Source organism: Botryllus schlosseri, chromosome 14 (genome assembly GCF_051294905.1).
Source record: "Botryllus schlosseri isolate E-star chromosome 14, Bs_hap1, whole genome shotgun sequence".
NCBI classification, from domain to species: Eukaryota; Metazoa; Chordata; class Ascidiacea; order Stolidobranchia; family Styelidae; genus Botryllus; species Botryllus schlosseri.
In genome coordinates this window covers 21,068,313-21,086,874 of record NC_137249.1, presented here as the reverse complement: position 1 = coordinate 21,086,874, position 18,562 = coordinate 21,068,313, and the positions used below count along the sequence as shown (strand labels likewise).

General features: G+C 41.5%; 1 protein-coding gene across 1 annotated transcript; it reads left to right on the top strand.

The window, feature by feature from the left end:
* The first annotated feature begins 375 nt into the window (after nucleotides 1–375).
* On the top strand, nucleotides 376–9,784 carry LOC145455723 (uncharacterized). Its single transcript, XM_080333698.1, has 4 exons — nucleotides 376–507; nucleotides 4,083–4,209; nucleotides 4,283–4,503; nucleotides 9,447–9,784. Exons 2-4 carry the CDS (start codon nucleotides 4,115–4,117, stop codon nucleotides 9,542–9,544), a joined length of 414 nt encoding a protein of 137 aa, XP_080189824.1. The 5' UTR covers nucleotides 376–507; nucleotides 4,083–4,114; the 3' UTR covers nucleotides 9,545–9,784.
* Nucleotides 9,785–18,562: the final 8,778 nt, after the last annotated feature.

The following is an 18,562-nucleotide window of genomic DNA, read 5'->3' as shown; positions in this document are numbered from 1 at the left end:
GGTGCAGGCGAAAAAGAATACCATATCTCTCTCTCTCTCTCTCTCTCTCTCTCTCTCTCTCTCTCTCTCTCTCTCTCTCTCTCTCATTAATAGTACCAGAACGCAGTAACTCGGACAAGGACAAAATTTACGCGGGAGATCGCGCGAAGCATAAAGAAATGCTGTTGTTGCGAGAAATGCAGCAAATATTACAAACATATTGAACGATCACTCTGGTGCGGTGGCGACCCACACGACCGATACGTTTAGCCCTGGTAACCACAGGCGAGATATATATCGTTAACTAACACTGGTGGACTGTAGAATGAGAGAATCCCGCATTTCACTTAATACATTTATACATTTAAAGAATAATGACCCAAATCATAACAGATATTTACAGTGTTCATTTATTTTTCGTGGATTATGGCGAGTAGTAGCGGTTTAGCGAAGAAGAGAGAGGCCACTTCTCCGCCTCGATAGACGTGAGTGGAGCTTCGTCATCGAAATCAACAAAGAAATCAATAGGTAAAATTTATCCATACATGTATATCTCCTCTCGCTGCGTACTCGATGCACTGACTCCTTGCATTATTCGTTCTCACGAATAATAGCATGGACATTGGTAAAAACCAGTAATAGCCAAAATGAATGCCTATGCCTATCAACTAAAGTTGACGTCCCAGCTGACCGAAACATTCGAACAATAGAGGCAGAAAAGCAATCAAAATATAAGCACATCTCATTCTGAATTGCGGGAGAAGTTGGTGACTCAAAATTTAAATTTTGTGTCGGGTTATTCGCGCTACAGGGTTAGTATCTAAAACAGATCTGGATATTGTGCGTCCCGTGAGCCAACCGCGGCCCGCGACGCGATTCTGACCGGCCCCGCGAAAAGTTCCTTTGAATTTAGATCAGTGGTTCCCAACCTTTTTCGGTGTCAGGGCCAAATTTAGAATGTCAGAGTACGGTCGGGGCCGCACAAATACCAGGGCAATAAAACGGACCCAAAATAGTCATCAAAATATGAAAATTGGCATTGTTCCGATCAATCGCTTGACGCCATTGGCCATTGTTATGGTCATTGTGTTGCTATGCGCTCCAATCGTTCAGAACAATCGACCTTTGGTGGCTATTTTGGAGTAGTTTTATTGCCCTGGCGAGATTTCAATTGGTCTAGATATCCCTGACTCATCCTCAAGAAAAAATGCGCAAGATTTATAGAAATGGGCATTGGGCATATCGGCGTTTGCCATTGCCGCGCCACAACGCACAACGCGCATTAAGTTTTAGGCCATGTATGCGACTCCAAGAAGTGTGTCATAACGATCGGCAGCGAGAAAACCTTGGCGGAACAGGACTGCCCTTATGCAGACCGACAACTTCGTTATATATACAAAATACTGTCTTGGCAATCTGAACTACACGAGACAAGTACCATTCCGCAGGGAAAAATTATATTCCAGTGAAGAAATACAAGTTTGAAATCGTGTGCGTCTTTTAGTTTAGAAGCCTACGTTTGTGCGATTCTATATTTTTTTGGTATAGCAGACAGGAGATCACGAAATAAAATGCTTAACTTCTAGTTCTTGTATCTTGTACGATATATGGCCCTTGAATATATTATTGAATACTTGAAATTCCAAAAATGCGGTCGCGGGCCGCACAAAATGTTCTCGCGGGCCGCGTGTTTGAGACCTCTGCTCTAGAGAAACTCGATTCACGATATAGGCTAATACTATGAAGCAATTTCCAACTACCCGTGTTTCCATTCCTCACGACGCATTCGCAGGGTTGATACCAATATATCACTAAAACGAAGGGAGCATAGAAATATGCCAACTTAAACCATCGTTAGAGCTAATGCTTTGTAGGCTTATAACTTTACTCATCCGCCCAACCATCGTATTATTGCCAATTCCACTGTTTGCGAATAAAAGGTGCAGCTAGAATAGAATCCCTCTGATCCGTAATATAGTGTAACACACTATTGTGTATGTAGCCTACGCTGGTTAATGAAGTATTCAAATGAAAAATAAGGGCATGGATTTTGAGGTATTTTGGGAATGGGGAATTTAGGTGCGGCCCGCGATCGATCTGAAGTGTTGAATCCGGCCCGCGACGTCAGTTGAGTTTGCCACTCCTGGTCTACTCAGATTGCAAAAACGGGACTAGTCCGTGCCGACAATGGAGCATATCCATATCGAATGGTTTGGACATCCAGTATCGGTCATTTTTGGCCAAGATTTTGTCGACGCTTATGTTTTGGCACCGCATTTTATCAGCCGTTTGTTGGCCAAAACTTTCCGTGTTCATGTGACCCGACGTAGAAGGGGTTGGTCTCGAAATGAATGAGTCTCATAGACCTGAACTCGCTCGTTGCACGTCCCTAGTCACTACGGTCTTGGACCATGTTTTCCAGAAAAACCAGTCGGGCAAATCTTATCATGAATTCTCATGATAAAACCATATTTTATGCGTGTCTCGCTTATTCGCTCCAGTACCCAACACCGTGACCGTGATCTGTAAAAACTATCGCAGGATTTTTGCAATAAATTCAACAAATATTACATACATATTAACAGAAAGCTCTGGAACCGTGTCGACCCAAAATTATACCTTTTGCAGTCCATACTTTAATAACCCTTGAAGGGGTAAAGTTTGCGTTACAGTAACCTGCAAATGGGAGTCTGTGTCGCTGTGATGATGGTATTTACCACTATCCTCGTGCCTCGCACTAATCGAACAGGTATTACGGAAGTATGATGATTGTTCAGCAAAAGTAAGCAGCAGAAAGTCAATTTACCGTCATTCTCCCAGCCTGTCGCTTCCAAACCAGGCTTTTGGTTACGTAATAATAATAATGCGAAAATATCAATTCACTATACGGCTTGTGAGAGCTACGACTAGTGGTGCGTCGTAAGTTAAACAAGTTTTTACAATTGCGTAGCAACAACGAAATTTGCACTGCCCTTGAATTTCCTATAAGGTTTATTTGAATTATTCCAGGTAAGAAAAATTAACAATTATTATTCACGATTTTCATTCGCACTCATCCGAGATTTTCATTCGCACCGTTCGCACCACCTTCGTCATTCGCACTCATCCGGGATTTTCATTCGCACCGTTCGCACCATGTTCGAACCGTCACACAGGTTGAAAAGCACTGCCTTAGAGTCACAAGTCTTCTCGAGTCATTGCACATTTTGAATCGAGTGAAGTCAAGTCAATCGATTTTTGAAAGTAACTCGACTCAAGTCAAGTCACTCGTTTTTGGAGGTGACTCGAGTCAAGTCGAGTCAAGTCAATTCAAGTCACGAGTCTAGTCACAATTCAAGTCAAGTTGTCTTTTCGAAGTACGAGGCGTGATAAAGTCATCGTATTTTGGTAGCTGTTTGAAATTCAGATTGAGCCGAAATTTTTTTTAATCGAGGGATGAATATAGAGTTGTATATACATGCAAAGAGGCGTTGTATAGCTCACGAATACTGGTAAACCACATAACTGTTGTTTACTCACAGTCTTTGATTGTCCGACAAAAGAGACTAGAATAAGAAAATTCAGATAGGGGAAATTAATTTATATGATACATTACTCAACTACATATCCATGACATGCGCCAATGCTTGACCATTTATCAGTAATATAAACTTGTAAACTTTATTCGAATTTGGTTTAGATCATACAAGAGATTAGGTGAAGGTGATCACCTAGCGCCAATGACCAGTCTATAGAATAGATACCTTGTTGTTATATTACTTTACTACTGCTACGACGTAAGCTGTAAGCGGTCCATGTATTTGTGATATAACAATGAAGGTTCTGTAAAACACAAAATCATTGAATGAATGAGATTCGTCGCTCTCAGAAGTCACACCAGCGTATCGAGAACAATCCGAACATTTGTAGAGTATACAGCGATTTCTATCGACACCGATTACTTGATGACTTGAAATTGACTCGAGTCAAGTCAAGTCATACGAAAAAGGTGACTCGAGTCAGACTTGAGTCAAGTCATGACTCGAGTCATCCCAACACTGGTATGGTGTAATTGATGTCTTCTATACCACAGTTCATTTTACGATTACTATATATCTATTTAGAAAACGCTTATTCGCTGCATATCTTATGCAGCATGAACATGTCCCTAGAACACAAACAGTCATTTCAAGTTTACTCCTTCAGGACTGGCGTATGGATTGACGTAATCTGGAAAATGAATCCACCCAGGTATGGTTACGAGCGCATATAATTCCGTTACCAACTAACTACGATTGGTAATACATGATAATCTGTCGATAAGGTCTTCTTTCGCGGCGGCTTCGTACAGAGGCCGTAAATGGGTTATCGGAGAGGCAATTGGGCCTATTGGAAATCGCGAAGCTGTCAACACAGTAGTGGTATTCAACCCAACGCCGGGACAATGGTGTGATTCAATTGAGATGAGATACAGAAGGCATTCATTATGCGCCGCAGTGCTCGAGGATGGATTGTATGCCGTCGGGGGAATGTGCGATGACGCAGGTACACAGTTATAAATCATATCGTGGGATATGATACCCGTCCCATATGTAGTGTAGAATCACAATCGATGTAGTTTTGCGATCCGACTAAATCAGTATCGGATGTCCGCGAAATATGGTTTACTCTACTCCAGTGAGTCTTAACCTTTTCAGACGAATCTAACCCCACAAATGTTCGATGTCACCGTGGTAAGTGCGATTCTGCGTGTCATATTTTTTTGACACAGCAAACTTTGCCGATAAATCAGTATCTGGACCAGGGTCACCAACCTTTTTGAAACCCGAGCTACTTCTTGCAAACTGATTTAATGCGACGGGCTAACAGTTACTCTCGCCGTTTATCCTTGCTCGGTTGGATTTCTTCACTTAGACCAGGTGTTCTCAACCAGTTGGTCATGTGGCCTACTGGCGGGCCTCAGGGGCATTTTGAGGTGGGGCCACGGAGCTATTTGGATTATTGTAGATTTAGTGAAAGTTGAGTAATATTTGTTATGTTATAAGCTCAAAACGTATATTCATATTATCGAATTGTACGTAGGCTACATCAAGTTTTGCAGCCGATTCTGATGAGACGTAGTGACACGTATACACAATGTTCATGTCGAAAAGGGGAGGCGGAAACGGCGTATTTGTCCCCCGGCTATGCTATGATCAGGGTCGTAACTACCGCACCCCAAACCCCCAGTTAGGGGGGGAAGAGCTCGAAGAGGGCCCAAAATTATTTCGCAAATCAACATAAATTTTAGTGTAGTATTTTGTGAGACATTTCGTACAACTTCAAATATTTCTTCGCGTTGACGCGATTTAACGTAATTCATCGTCTACGTTTTAGTATGGGTATTAGGGTTGTCCAAAATTGGAAAAATCTCAAAAAAGATGCGTATCCATGTCTCATTCTGTAGATTATTGATTAAAAAAAACGTCAATGAACCTGCAATAAGCTTACAGGAAAGTCGTTAACATTTGTCTAAATCCGTTTGAAAGTGGCTACCATAGAGTGGGCGTGTTAGCGACCATAGAACGGCGAGAAGACTAGTAATCACGAAATCACGCTCTTGATTGGTTAATCAGCTATGCTTCAATGATCACGACCACGGCAGCTTGCTGATTATGTGCTTCTACTAGTTCAAGAAGTACGCTAACGGCAATGATGATTCTGTAAGCGCATTGTACGTTGGTGATTAAATACTATAATGAGACACTTGGTCATTGAATTTTTAGTGTTAAAACTAGATACCGATAGGTTCAGAACAACAATACCCTCTTGCAGGCATGACAGAGGTGAAACAGCGAATACTTGTGAACTTATAGATCCCAGTGAACTTATAGATCCCAGAAATACCTATCTGATATGATTGAGATTACGCCAAGTGGTCCTGCTTTTCTGGGTGCAGTGCAGGTAAAGTATATTAGTTATCGCCAAACTGGTGCAGCACACCATGTGCGATGGATTCTGGACACAATCCTGTATGCTCAGAAGATATATGGGCCGACCAAGTAGCTTGCATTGGGACTCTTAAAGAAATGTAACTACCGCACCGCTTCAATACATTCTTTCTTAGGTCCATGTCTGGTTTGATTCAAGCATTAGTCGTGATGCAGCCGGTAATGATCAAAGATTCATTATGGACATGCTAAACAATGCAAGTGAACAGTCTTTTTACTGGTCCTACCAGCATAGTCTATGCTTGCCTTTAGACCTTCTTCGGGGGCACCATTGGGGACTTGTACAGCACTCGTGGGTATGATTCATTATGCTGCAAGAATGTGAGAAGTGCCAAGCATAAATGGCTGATTCATCCAGCCCGTACAGCTTTTAAGACTTAAATTATATAGGCTACCACGACAACATAACATAAGATCAGACACAGTAGTGTCAATGTCAAGTTTCATATTTGTATTCAATCATGGAACATCCCCTCTGAAACTAGAAGTTCGTTCACCACTTGCATAAGCGCCTTTGCAATATTTCTTCTCGTGTTTTTGTCCTTTCCCTCCATAAAAACAAGGCATACAGGCTACAACGGTTGCCTTCATAATAAGCCATCAAGTCATGTATTTAAAGTTTTTGTGAAGCAGCTGTTCTATGTTCATCATGTATTTCGTCACTCAACGTGTTCTGAATCAATCTTGAATCATTATCTGCGGACCAACCTACAATGAGCTTACAGAATAACCGCCGTTAGCCGATTCCTTGACCAGCTGATCAGCAAGCCGCCACCGTCGTGATCATTGAAGCATAGCAGATTAGCCAATCAAGCGTCGTGATTTCGTGATAACTAGTCTGCTTGCCGTTCTACGGTCGCTGACACGCCAACTCTACGGCAGCTACTTTCAAACGCATTTAGACAAATGTTAACGACTTTCCTGTGAGCTTATTGCAGGTTCATTGACGTTTTTTTTTATCTATAATCTATAAAATGAGACATGGATACGCATAAATTTTGACATTTTCCAAATTATGGACAACCCTAATGGGTATGCCCGTAGCGCCCCAAGATAAAAAAAAATACTCATCATTGATTTAAAAAATATACATTTCAGCGCCGGCCATTACCTCTCCACGTCACATCGAGACTTTTGGAGTTCAGCCCAACACGTCACTTCGCGTGTCATAAAAAAAACCTTGACGATGGATTTTAGTAATATAGGCAATTACCAATATTATAGACGTAATTTAAACTTTAGCACCTACGCACACGCATAGGCTAGTTCCATATAACTGGAAAACGTGCTATTCTGTAGTGAAAAAAGGCCCGTCAATTCACCAGCCATCAAAGGTAGGTGAATAAATCTCCCGTTGCCATGTTCTCTTTTCCGGATCCGTAAATTTGGGGGCTGAAAAGTAGTGTTGAACTTGATAAGGGGCGACGAGTCGAAAAAGGTTGGAAATACTGATCTAAATGTTTACATGAATAGCAAGAAATATGCGCATGTTATAGAGAAACAAGGCATAATGGCGCCGACGCTTACCACGCATTGAGCAGGATCAGATGACTCTACTAGGCTAAGAGGTAGGCCACAGAACATTTTCAAACCGCAAAATGGGCCACGGCCAAAAATGGTTGAGAACCCTTGACTTGGACCTTCAGAGCACTGGGTAGGGTTTCGGCCTCTTACCAAGAACAGATAATTCTCACTCACCGGGACTTGCCCAAGCATCTCCGGGCTCAGTTTCGTTGCCGCACTAAGCGCCGAAGCGCCAATCTCCGCGCCGAGACTTGGAGATATTACCTAGATTTCCGTTTAACCTCCGCGTAGGCGAAGGCCAGCAAGGCCCCGACGGAAACTGCGTTCGTATTTTCGTTGGGAGCGACTGACCCATGCTAAACTGCTGTTCATTTGTGACCCTTCTCCGCTTCGACTTTAAATTCTCTCATTTGCATATTTGCTACTGCGACCGCTGTCGTCTCATTTGGTTCTCGCGGGTACCACGTTGGTGACACGACAGTGATCTCACTACAATCTGCGACATGGAAAGATATACGAAAATTTTGGGCACGTTCATGATATAACCAATCGATTAAGCAACTGCATTATACGACTGCAGTTGTTGTTAATTACTTTTTTTCACGTTGTAATTTTAGTGACCTCCAGTTAAATTTATTGTAATCGCATATATCGAAGGTGTATAGGCCAGGGGTGGCGGACCTGAAATCCGCGAGACGGATTTGAGTGGTTCGCACGGTAATATGCGAAATTAGTTATGTTATGAAAAAGTGATTTGTGATGCAATTTATTGTTAAATTGCAAGTTCAACCAAACCATTGATTAGTCTGAGCTCGAAATATGGGATGTTGATGACTAAAATAGCAACATTTTCGTAAGTCTTGGTAAATTAACAGATATAAGGCAGATTGATGTAACTTGAATTTTTTCGCCCGGAGCGATAATAGTGCCTCTAGATTACTTGTTTTCGTAGCCCTCCTGCCTGCAATACTCAGAATTGAGTCCAACTTGAGGCCGTTTGTGATGCTTCAGTATGGGTGTTCGTGCGGAGCATGGACCGAAGCCGGATTGGATATCCGGCCGAATTTTTTCAATTTTGGCCGGAGCCGGATCAGTACTTTCTTGATCCGGCTAGAATCTTTATTGTCAAGCATGACTTTTGTAGCTATATATCTACCAACCAACCAATCACACGTAACTAACCTCCAAGCCTGCTGTGCGGAAATAAACGAGCCATATTTATAAATTCCCGGAACCACCTTACCGTACAGGACGGAGCATGAACCGGATCCGGATTGAATATCCGGCTGGACTTTTTTCATATTAGCCGGAGCAGGATCGGAGCCGGATCAGTACTATTCCTGATACGGCTGGAGCCAGATTGGAGCTGGACCAGAAAATTAAAAAAACAGGATCGGAGTCGGACCAGAGAATTTGTCATTCCACTGCGCACTCATAGATATGTGCAGCCCGCGGGGTCGCATTTCGACGCCAGCCATCATGTGACTCTGTAAGCGTCAGTGACTCACTAACCCTGAACCTCACTTCACGTCAATGGGTGATATAACGAGCTATCGTTTTCAGTGCTCGATTGTGTTGAAGTTTGGAGAGGAGAGTTGTGGGAAACTTGCAGGCAAATGCAGATACCAAGATACCAATTTAGAGTCGGTGTGGCGATGTATAAACTGTATGCCGTAGGCGGCATCAAAGCACTGAGGATGAATAAGGAGGACACTCTAGAGTATTATTCACACCACGACAAGAACTGGACGCTACAAGAAATGGGCTGTTGTCGAGGGGGCAATGATTTCGGTATAGCAGAGCTCGACGAAATAAAATTATACATTTTTAGTGGCGGCGGAAAGCCTCACAAAATTACAGCCTTCGACTCTACCGTGCCGCACTTGAGGAATTTGAGGAAACCAATCGCCCCCTTCCCCGAATATATTCATAGTTACGATGTTGCGACATTAAATGGAAGGATCTATTTAGTAGGACGAATCGGCACAGAAAGTCATTTCTCCAGCTTCGATGTCGAAACGAAGATGTGGACGGTGCTAGCCAAGCCTTTGGGACAACACGTAGCTTGGTGAAGATCGCTATACTTAGAAACGCACGGGCAGGCAGATAATTATTTTGTTGCTTGCTGTTGGCGTAGTGGCTTATATCATTTGGTATTTGAAATCAGAATGCTTCATGTGGTTGAAGAAATATATTCATACTTATTTCGGCTGTCCGTTCCAGAACTATACCTAATTACCTACATATTTTCGGATTCCGTTCTTGTGTACCGAGTGGCGTTTTTGAACGAGTAAACTTCAGTCCAAGTCAAGTTGTCCAATTCGCTGTTGTGTGCCATTGATTCGAGGCTGGACATATGCTTCGGGGTTCGTTAAAATCTTCCTCAGACCTATGCAATGTACAAAAAACTGCTATAGTGAGATCCTCACGAATATTCGTATTGACGTGATATACATTATCGAAGGATAAAATATCCGTGATAGTTCATAGCTGGGCCATGAGACAAGCTTGACGTACCCCCATTTCGAAGGAATGAGATCATAGTCGGCAATAGCCCGAATGCGAATTTCTGGCTGGGCCGTAAGTTACTATAAAGCGGGAAGTGGAGTCGGTAATATGATGGCTCTCAGGAATAAACGGTCGACAATGGATTTGAAATTTATCCGTGACCTGTGACCAGACTACCTGACATGTCATATAGTGTACTAGTAAAATCTTGAAAATATTCATCACAGTTTCTAAATGCTAAACGAGATCACAATGATTTCTTCTCCCCCGCTCAACACCACCATTCTCGTGTATAAAATAGATATTACTATAGTGACGGCGTCTTTTCGAGAGAGGTAGGCTATTCGTGCAGGTCTTGTGACATTGGCGTTTTCGATGAGCATTTCAATGAACAGACGACATTTGACTGAATGGTTACTTTATGAGATCATGCATATGAAATCACGTTCATGCAATTCGTGTGATATCGACGTTTCTAATGAATATGACTGCCCACCAGACAACATTTTACTGGAAGGTTTCTCACAGATCATGGATATAAAATAGGGATGTGAGAGGCGCAGTTGGTTGAACACTGTAGCCACCACACCAATGGAGGTGGGTTCGAATCCCGGTTCTGACCCTCATCTACGTGACGGATGTTCCTCCGGTCTCCTCGTCGCCGATCGCACTACTACGGTAGTGCACTTAAAAGCCAATAATAATAATAATACTAATTGCAGCTCGCGCGACATTTTTCATTTTCTTCTAACGCAAATAATGTTTGATTCCTTCTATCAACTTGTGGTTTTCCACATGATTTATGAGTTCTTCGGCTGGCGTCACATTCGATTCAGGTATCTGACCTCGGAGCCTGTTTGGATTAGAATTCTGTTCATAGAAAGTACTGTCTAGAAAATATGATCATGGTGGATCGACAAACTTACCGATCGGAAATGCCTTACTCCGTTAGCGACTACCTCAACCCACCTGTAACAATACGTGACAACCTGTGACAATACGTACATATTATACGAATGCAAAGCGACCCAAATCATGCATCAAACAGCGTAACGAATTCTAACACAATATGCAATATATCGATAACATTGACAGCGTGGTTGCCTGTATCAAATAAAAAAGTTCCCTCAACATATTTTCAACTTTCTCGCACCCCCTGTTTCGCAGCCAAATTGAGAATCGTCGTCGGGCGTTGCTAAACCTTTCTGGTTTGGATCCAATTTTCAATGATGTTTCCGCGATAGTACATAATTTTTTAATACTTTGCTGTGTGATCCAACAATAGTGTCTGGTTCGGTAACGTAACAGGCCATATTGTAAAAACATTTCTAAGATATACTCAATGAATTGAGCCTCAAGAGAGGACCGTATTTGAAAGCACTTCGGCTTTTAGCAGAAACGTCAATCGAATCTAATCACATATGACTGATTTCCTAATATAGCAAGGTATCAAAAATATATGTCGTGATTCTAACAGGCCTCGTGTAAATTTACAAACAATGTCTGACGACAGGTATATAGCCACAATTTCATTTTGTTTCCTAGAAGGAAACATCGTTATGATCAACTGCACTGCGATAAAATTCACTGCGCGGGTAGTATCCGTTTGATCTAATCATCGAACGTCATATGTCAAGAGAAACTACTCTCAAAAGCAGTTTATGCATTGGATTTCATGATCAACATATTATTACGCTATCAATACGGGCAACGTTCCAAAATATCGCCGGATTTCACCTTCACGTTTGAAACAGGAAATTACAGGTAATAAAGAAAGAGTGAATATAGAATCTCATCTTGAGTCATGCTATGATGGTACACAATATCACTATTGTATTCGACTGACTAGTAGGTTAATAGTCGTACGAGATGAGACAGGACAATAATCTTATTGTGATGTCTTTGTGCGGAGAGACGGGCAGATAGCGAGATGCATAATGATCGCTGATCAAACTTGCAGTCTCAGTTAGGTGTGGGTAACCGTAACGTTCCATATTTTATTCCTTCGGGAATGTGCTTTTCCCGGGGCCTAGATATTATGTCTTACATTCTGTGGTCATTAGACGTTATTCGAAGTTGTGTTTAACCGCTTCCTTCATGCCTGACTTGTTTTCTGAGAAAGGAACACCCGACTATATAATAATCCTTTATATTTTTAAGTTTTAATTACGACTATAACCTATGTTCATATTTATATTGAATCTGATGTGTAGGGCGGTTTTTTTTACCTAAAAAAAAGTAAATTTTGACCTAAAAAATCAAAATTTTGACCAAATTTTGACCTAAGATATGCAAATTAGGTGTTTTCCCACATAATGTTAAAATTGTACCACTTATCTTCATTTCTGGTTGGAACTGACTGTCCTAACGAAGTAGTTTGGCCTGAAAAAACGTTTTTGGCTTAGAAACAGGCAACTTTTTAGATGAAAAAAAAAACAATATTTTAACGAAATCTGGCCCTATGAAGAATTCCAGTGGTTACAATATGTATTATGGTAGAAAAAATTAAAATATTTTGTAGTACAACGAGAGATACTTTCCTACATTCTTGGGTAGAAAGTGCACGGACTGCACGTCCTTACTAAGAAGCTTGCCAAGAACGTTCAACAGCAGCAGTTGTTGGCTGACAACACTCAACTTGTGCGTACACTGCTGGTGCTGGTGACACACCGTGTTGCTTCATTCTGACAATGTTCTCTACATCACAATTTTTCATCATGCGCTTCTTAATATGAGAATGATGCAACGCACATGAAAACTTTCTTCAGTTAGGATATTGCAGTACGTTGACCATAACACCATGCCTACCTATTATTTGTTTTATTCGATCGTTTATGATTCACAATGAGCAGACGATTAGCCGTTTACAACGGTAGGCCTATAAAATAGGCTAAAAGCGGTAAAATATCACATTATAAGTTCACCAATAGTGCAAAATCTACGATACAAACAAAATGCAGACGTCAAAATTTTTTTGACTTTATGAAAAAATTTGACAAATTTTGACCTAACGCTACAATTTTGACAAAATTTTGACAAATTTTGACATGTCAAAAAAAAAAACGCCCTACTGATGTGATTTACCAGAACGTCAATCCAGTGTTGGGATGACTCGAGTCACCTTTTCGTTTGACTTGACTTGACTCGAGTCACTTTGCAAAAATGACTTGTCGTAACTTGACGCGACGGTTCAGAAATGCAGATTGACACGTGAGTCGAAGCCAAATTTTCGAGTTAATTTCAAGTCATCAAGTAATCGATGTCAACTAAATCGCTGTATCTTGTATAAGTTCGGATTGCTAACCAAGGATTCGATGATTGTGCGTTTCACCAAGTCTCTATTGCTCCATCACAAATAAATTGATCGCAAACGCATTGATCGGAGCGTACAGCTTACGTTGTCGTAAACTTGCTCACCTTAACCAACCCTCTTGTATATGATTTAAATCGAACGAATATCGTTCATACGTTTATAGTTGTATATCATGGCATGTAGATGGGTAGGGTATTGCACTCTATTTTTTTCAACTTTTTTGGGTTTCGTAGGTTATCCTGTATCTTGGTTGATAGTTATAGAGTTTGGCTATGCCACTATATACTTGCACGCTGCACAGTTTAGCAGTTCTATTCTATTCGTTCCTCAATTAAGAATAAATGGGGACTCCATCTTCATTTAAAACAGTTAGCAAAATTCAAGCAAAATTCTATTACTTTGAATCATGTCTAATACTTTGAAAAGTCAACTTGACTTGGCTATCAACTTGACTCGTGACTTGACTTGACTCGAGTCACCTCCAAATATCGAGTGACTCGACTTGACTCGAGTCACCTTTGAAAATCTAGTGACTTGACTTGACTCGAGTCAAAACGTGCTATGACTCGAGATGACTTGTGACTCGAAGGTAGCGACTTGATCCCATCACCGCGTCAAGCTAACTTGTTCAGCTCATACTGTTCGTACCCCCTTAATTCCCCGGTACCGCTGTTTCAGATTTGTAAAGTACTATTATTGAGCCATGCTTCACATGATCGACAATTTATGCTTTCTTCTTTTTCTAAATAGCAGTCTTACGTAACATATACTGTTCCACCGAAATGAGATTCTATATTTACTGCATGGTAACTGCGATTATCACCGGAACACTGAAATGCTTCTTTTCATTACAAAGTAGTATACAGGTGAAGCAGGGTGTCGGGCTGATGTCTTTGGGCGCATATTACGCTTTTGGGATTCCAGGCTCACTCATAATTTATCCTTTCCTGATTCGCATAATAGGAAGAAAATACAATTTGGTGTTGGGAAATGCATGCGCCATATGTGTTGGATTGGCATTGCTATTTCCAGCTACATCGGACGGAGCTCTATACATACGAGCGATTGCAGGTACATTTGAGCCTTCGTTGTGGTGCTCTGCGTACAGCATCGCTGCTAGTTACAAGACGTCCGAGGATGGTAGTACACGTAACGGGGATGGAATGCGAAATGTTGCACGATTCATGGCAATAACTGGATTTGCACAAGCAATAGCGAGCTTAGTCCCTCAACTTGTGCTGCAGAAGACTAATGTTGCTGGACAGGAAGCCGTAAATATAAATATCAGTAAATATTGCGGAGCAAGAGATTGCGCTAGGGACTATTCCACTAGAAATGAACATCCAATATTCCATAACCTAATACCATCAGAACTGTCAATATATATTATGGTAGGTGTAATAGCACTACTACAAACATCTGCCATGATTGCTCACTTAATTATGCTACCCAACGACGTTCCATCTGACCAAAATGAGATAGATCCATTGATCAGTAGCGCCAATGTTCATGATTCCGTGCTGAATATTTATTGTAAAGGTATGCGGAAAGTATTTTCGCATCTCAAAGCCTCCCTGTCAACGATTGGTCTCAGTTTTCTGTCATGGAGCACGATTTTTACATCATCTTCCCACTTCCATCACGGTTTCAATGCCGGCTTCGGGTGGTCTGTATTTAGCCGGTCCTTTGTATCATGCCCTTTGGGAACAGCGAGGGTTGGATTGTGCATGTTTATCGTGTATTTCATGTCTGCGTCGGTGTGTATGGTGGTGGGTAAACTCGGCGACAAAATGTCGATACGCGTCGTAACATGTACCAGGGTGAGTCTTGATCTTTTAACCTGCTATGTCATGGTTATGTGGACGCCCTATGACAGCACTTTGTACGTTCCGCACTTGCTGGCTGTTTTGATAGGGATGTGTCATGGATTGGGAAGAACTGTTTCTGGTTCGGCAACGCCATATTTCGACAAAGTGGATACCGCGTTTACGATACGCTCGGTTATTATGTCACTTGGCATCATGATATCTCAATTTCTTGCTGCAAAGATGTGCACGATAGTTCTCATCATTGTGTTAGCCTCATCATCACTGATATCGGCATTGGCATTGGTAGCGGGTGATTGCTTACATTCGACCGAATGAAGAGTGTTGAATGACGTCATGAAGAAGATGGCGGGAAGCAAGATGAATGCAGGAACTTCTATTCCATGTTATCTGTATAAATTTGACTATGTATTGTTGCCGTGCTTTTCAACCTGCAGGATGGTACGCACTTGTGCGGTTGAAAATCGTAAATAATTGTAGCAATCATTGCAAAGCAAAACAACACCCATTTAAACTTGTGTAAGGTATTGTCTGACACCAATTGGGAATCGGCTATTCTTTAATTATCTTTTATATTCACAATCCTAGTTTATTCAAATTCAATCTTGTTTGGGGCTCTAATACAAATTTATATAAATTCATCTAAGACCGGGGTATGTGCATTAGACCCCCAAACAAGATTTACCCTAAATAAACTAAGATTATGAATATAAAAGATAATTAAAGAATAGCCGATTCCCAATTTTACAGCCATACTTCCGGGGATTCCCCACTGTGCGGCAATCAAAAGGGGAGATGTAGGTCATAAAGAAAAAGAATAAACTAACAAAAGGGAATTGATTACTGCTGGAACTACCGTAACACAAACTCAACACCAACTATAGTGAATTAAATATGATGTTTTGATGTAACTGTAAAGTCGGTTACATATTGTAACACATTGGTGTCAGACAATACTAGGGATGGTGTGAACGTGAGGTTCACGTTCGCGTTCTGTGCGTGAACCTCGGAAATTGAGAAGTTCACGTTCACAAACGACCTTTGGAGGTTCTGCACTGTGAACCTTTTTCATATATTACAATTTTAACGTCATCATATCATATTTGGCTGAACTTCATTGCATTTCAACTGCGTGCCACTCTATGAATAGCGCTGGCACTGGCAGCATAAAAAAAATCAACACTGAACGAGTATGCACTTTGACAATCTCAAAAATGTTACCTGCTTTGTTACAGAAGTCTGCTCGAATATCCAGCTTTCTGTTTGTGAATATTTAGTGACTCTCTGGTGTGAGCTTGACCCTCAATCACACAACATCAAGTGCAAAATACGCTACATCTTGATTTCATACGTTTATTGTATCATAAAAACCAAATCCGTACGATTGGGGTGTTAGCTACTGCTGTAGAACTTGTTAATGGGGTAAAACCCGTTTTACACTATGCTCAACATCAACGTAGCAACACTCAGACGCCGAATAAATTGTCCGGTCTGGCCTAAACCGGTAAGGCGTAGGCTTACCCTTGCAAGTTCTAGTCGAAATTGTTGGCAAAGCGACGGAGGAAATTAATTTATGGGATTATTATATCATTTGATTGCTCCAGTTGATACGTTTGGCGATGTTTGAAAAGTCAATATGTACTTTAGCACTGTGGCATTATGTAGCCCGAGTCGTCGCTAGATATCTAGTACATTAATATATATCACTTCACTTCAATGTAGGGTGGGAATTAGCAATATGACGTCACGTGACGTCACAAGGTTCACGTTTGTGTTCACACAGAACCTTTCTAAAAGGTTCGCGTTTACACGAACCTGAACCTTTCAGAGGTTCCAATCATCCCTAATGGTTACAGCTCTGTTCTATAAGTCATCAGGTTCTAGGAGAGGGTGCGTTTTCATAACGCACTGAGTCGTGAGGTCCTAATTGAATCTTGGAGAGGGCCCGAAATTGAAAGATAAAATTTACGGAAATGTTCAAATTTGAAAGTCGGTGTGGTTGGAAACGTGGCGTTCACTCATTGGCCGCCTATAACAGACCAAACACTGCTACTCCTGGGTATGCGAGATATGCCGTGCATTACTATATTGTGGGACGTGGCTATTCATCATACCCGCAATTTCGTTATCAGCACAACACTGATGGTCAATAGAGCGGTTTGAAAAATATTGATCACTCTGTATTTCACAAAATGGGACTGGTGCCTATGTGAGTTAAGCAAATTAGGTAATGAGTAATTAGCCAGTGGTTCCTAAAGTGTGGTAGGCCGGTACGCGTACCATAGGGGTACACGAGAGCTTCTTTGGTGGTACGCGAAGAGTGCTGTGAGTAATGTCGTAACTCAGATTCGCTAGCTTCTGCATAAGAAACAGTTGCAATTATCTCATTAAATGCTATTTTCTTGCTATCCGTTGGTGTTGCGGCATAGTACTAACTGGAATAACCAACAAACACCATAACATTCAAGTAGAGTAAGTAGGCCTAATTCGGGTGGTATAGGCTACGACCTGTACCGAAAAACAAGTTTGTGGTACGCCGTGTGGTAAAAAATTTAGTGGTACGCGATGGGAAATAGTTTGACAAACACTGAATTAGACTTAGCCACGCCAGACGATAAACGTGACCTTGCCGCACTTGCACAATGCACATGTCGAATTGGAGGTAAGCACGCTGAGATACCGTACGCCATCTACTGTCTGAATTAGCCGAGCAAATGCCCGTTCTTGGTGATAGCTTTTTAATCATATGGTGAAGTTTAACAATGTGTTATTGTATGTGCTTGCGAATTGGAATTCAATCCTCCGCATGATCTTGATCGTGTATTGCTGTAAGGATCTGCGAACGTAAATAGAGAAACGCATCCCAGAATGCCATTATTGTCCGCGAACAATTTTCGCGATGCGAGCTAGTCAATTCGATGCCCGAAACCCATGATGTTGGAGATATAATAGAGAGGAATTAGTGATTGAATGCGCGCTTTCCCACATGTGATGATCTGTTTTGTGTATTCATCCTTGTCTGCTTGAAACATTCGTATTCATGAATTGTCACACAATGAGCGTGTATAGTGTAATTCGTTACTGCCACCGTGCACTGCACGCCTGATTCTCAGTGGCACTAGTTGTGCATTAATTCTTTTCTTTTGAAGGAAAACTTTTTATATTCCTGTAAACTTGATCGACATCGGACGGACTGGTAACGAGCACATCAATATCGAATTTCAACCCATTGGGTATTTGGTAGAAAGCGAATTTCTACTGATATGGTCGCGACATGCGCTCATGTTGCGCTTGCTGCAGTTAAACTTGAACAATCCCACAATTTGAAGATTACAGTCAACTGTATGGCTTGATATGAGCAAGTGCGCCGCCGGTGTTAAGACATCGCATTAGTGTTTTGATGTGGTACGCAGGAATGCCATGGAGTGAGTTCTCATGCGACT

Bases quoted from the DNA above. Each gene is read 5' to 3' on its own strand.
- LOC145455723 (XM_080333698.1), top strand. From the start codon at position 4,115: ATGAACATGTCCCTAGAACACAAACAGTCATTTCAAGTTTACTCCTTC. The intron at 4,210-4,282 runs GTATGGTTACGA...TCTGTCGATAAG, and splicing joins TGGAAAATGAATCCACCCAG to GTCTTCTTTCGCGGCGGCTT. The intron at 4,504-9,446 runs GTACACAGTTAT...TCTATTTAGTAG, and splicing joins GGGAATGTGCGATGACGCAG to GACGAATCGGCACAGAAAGT.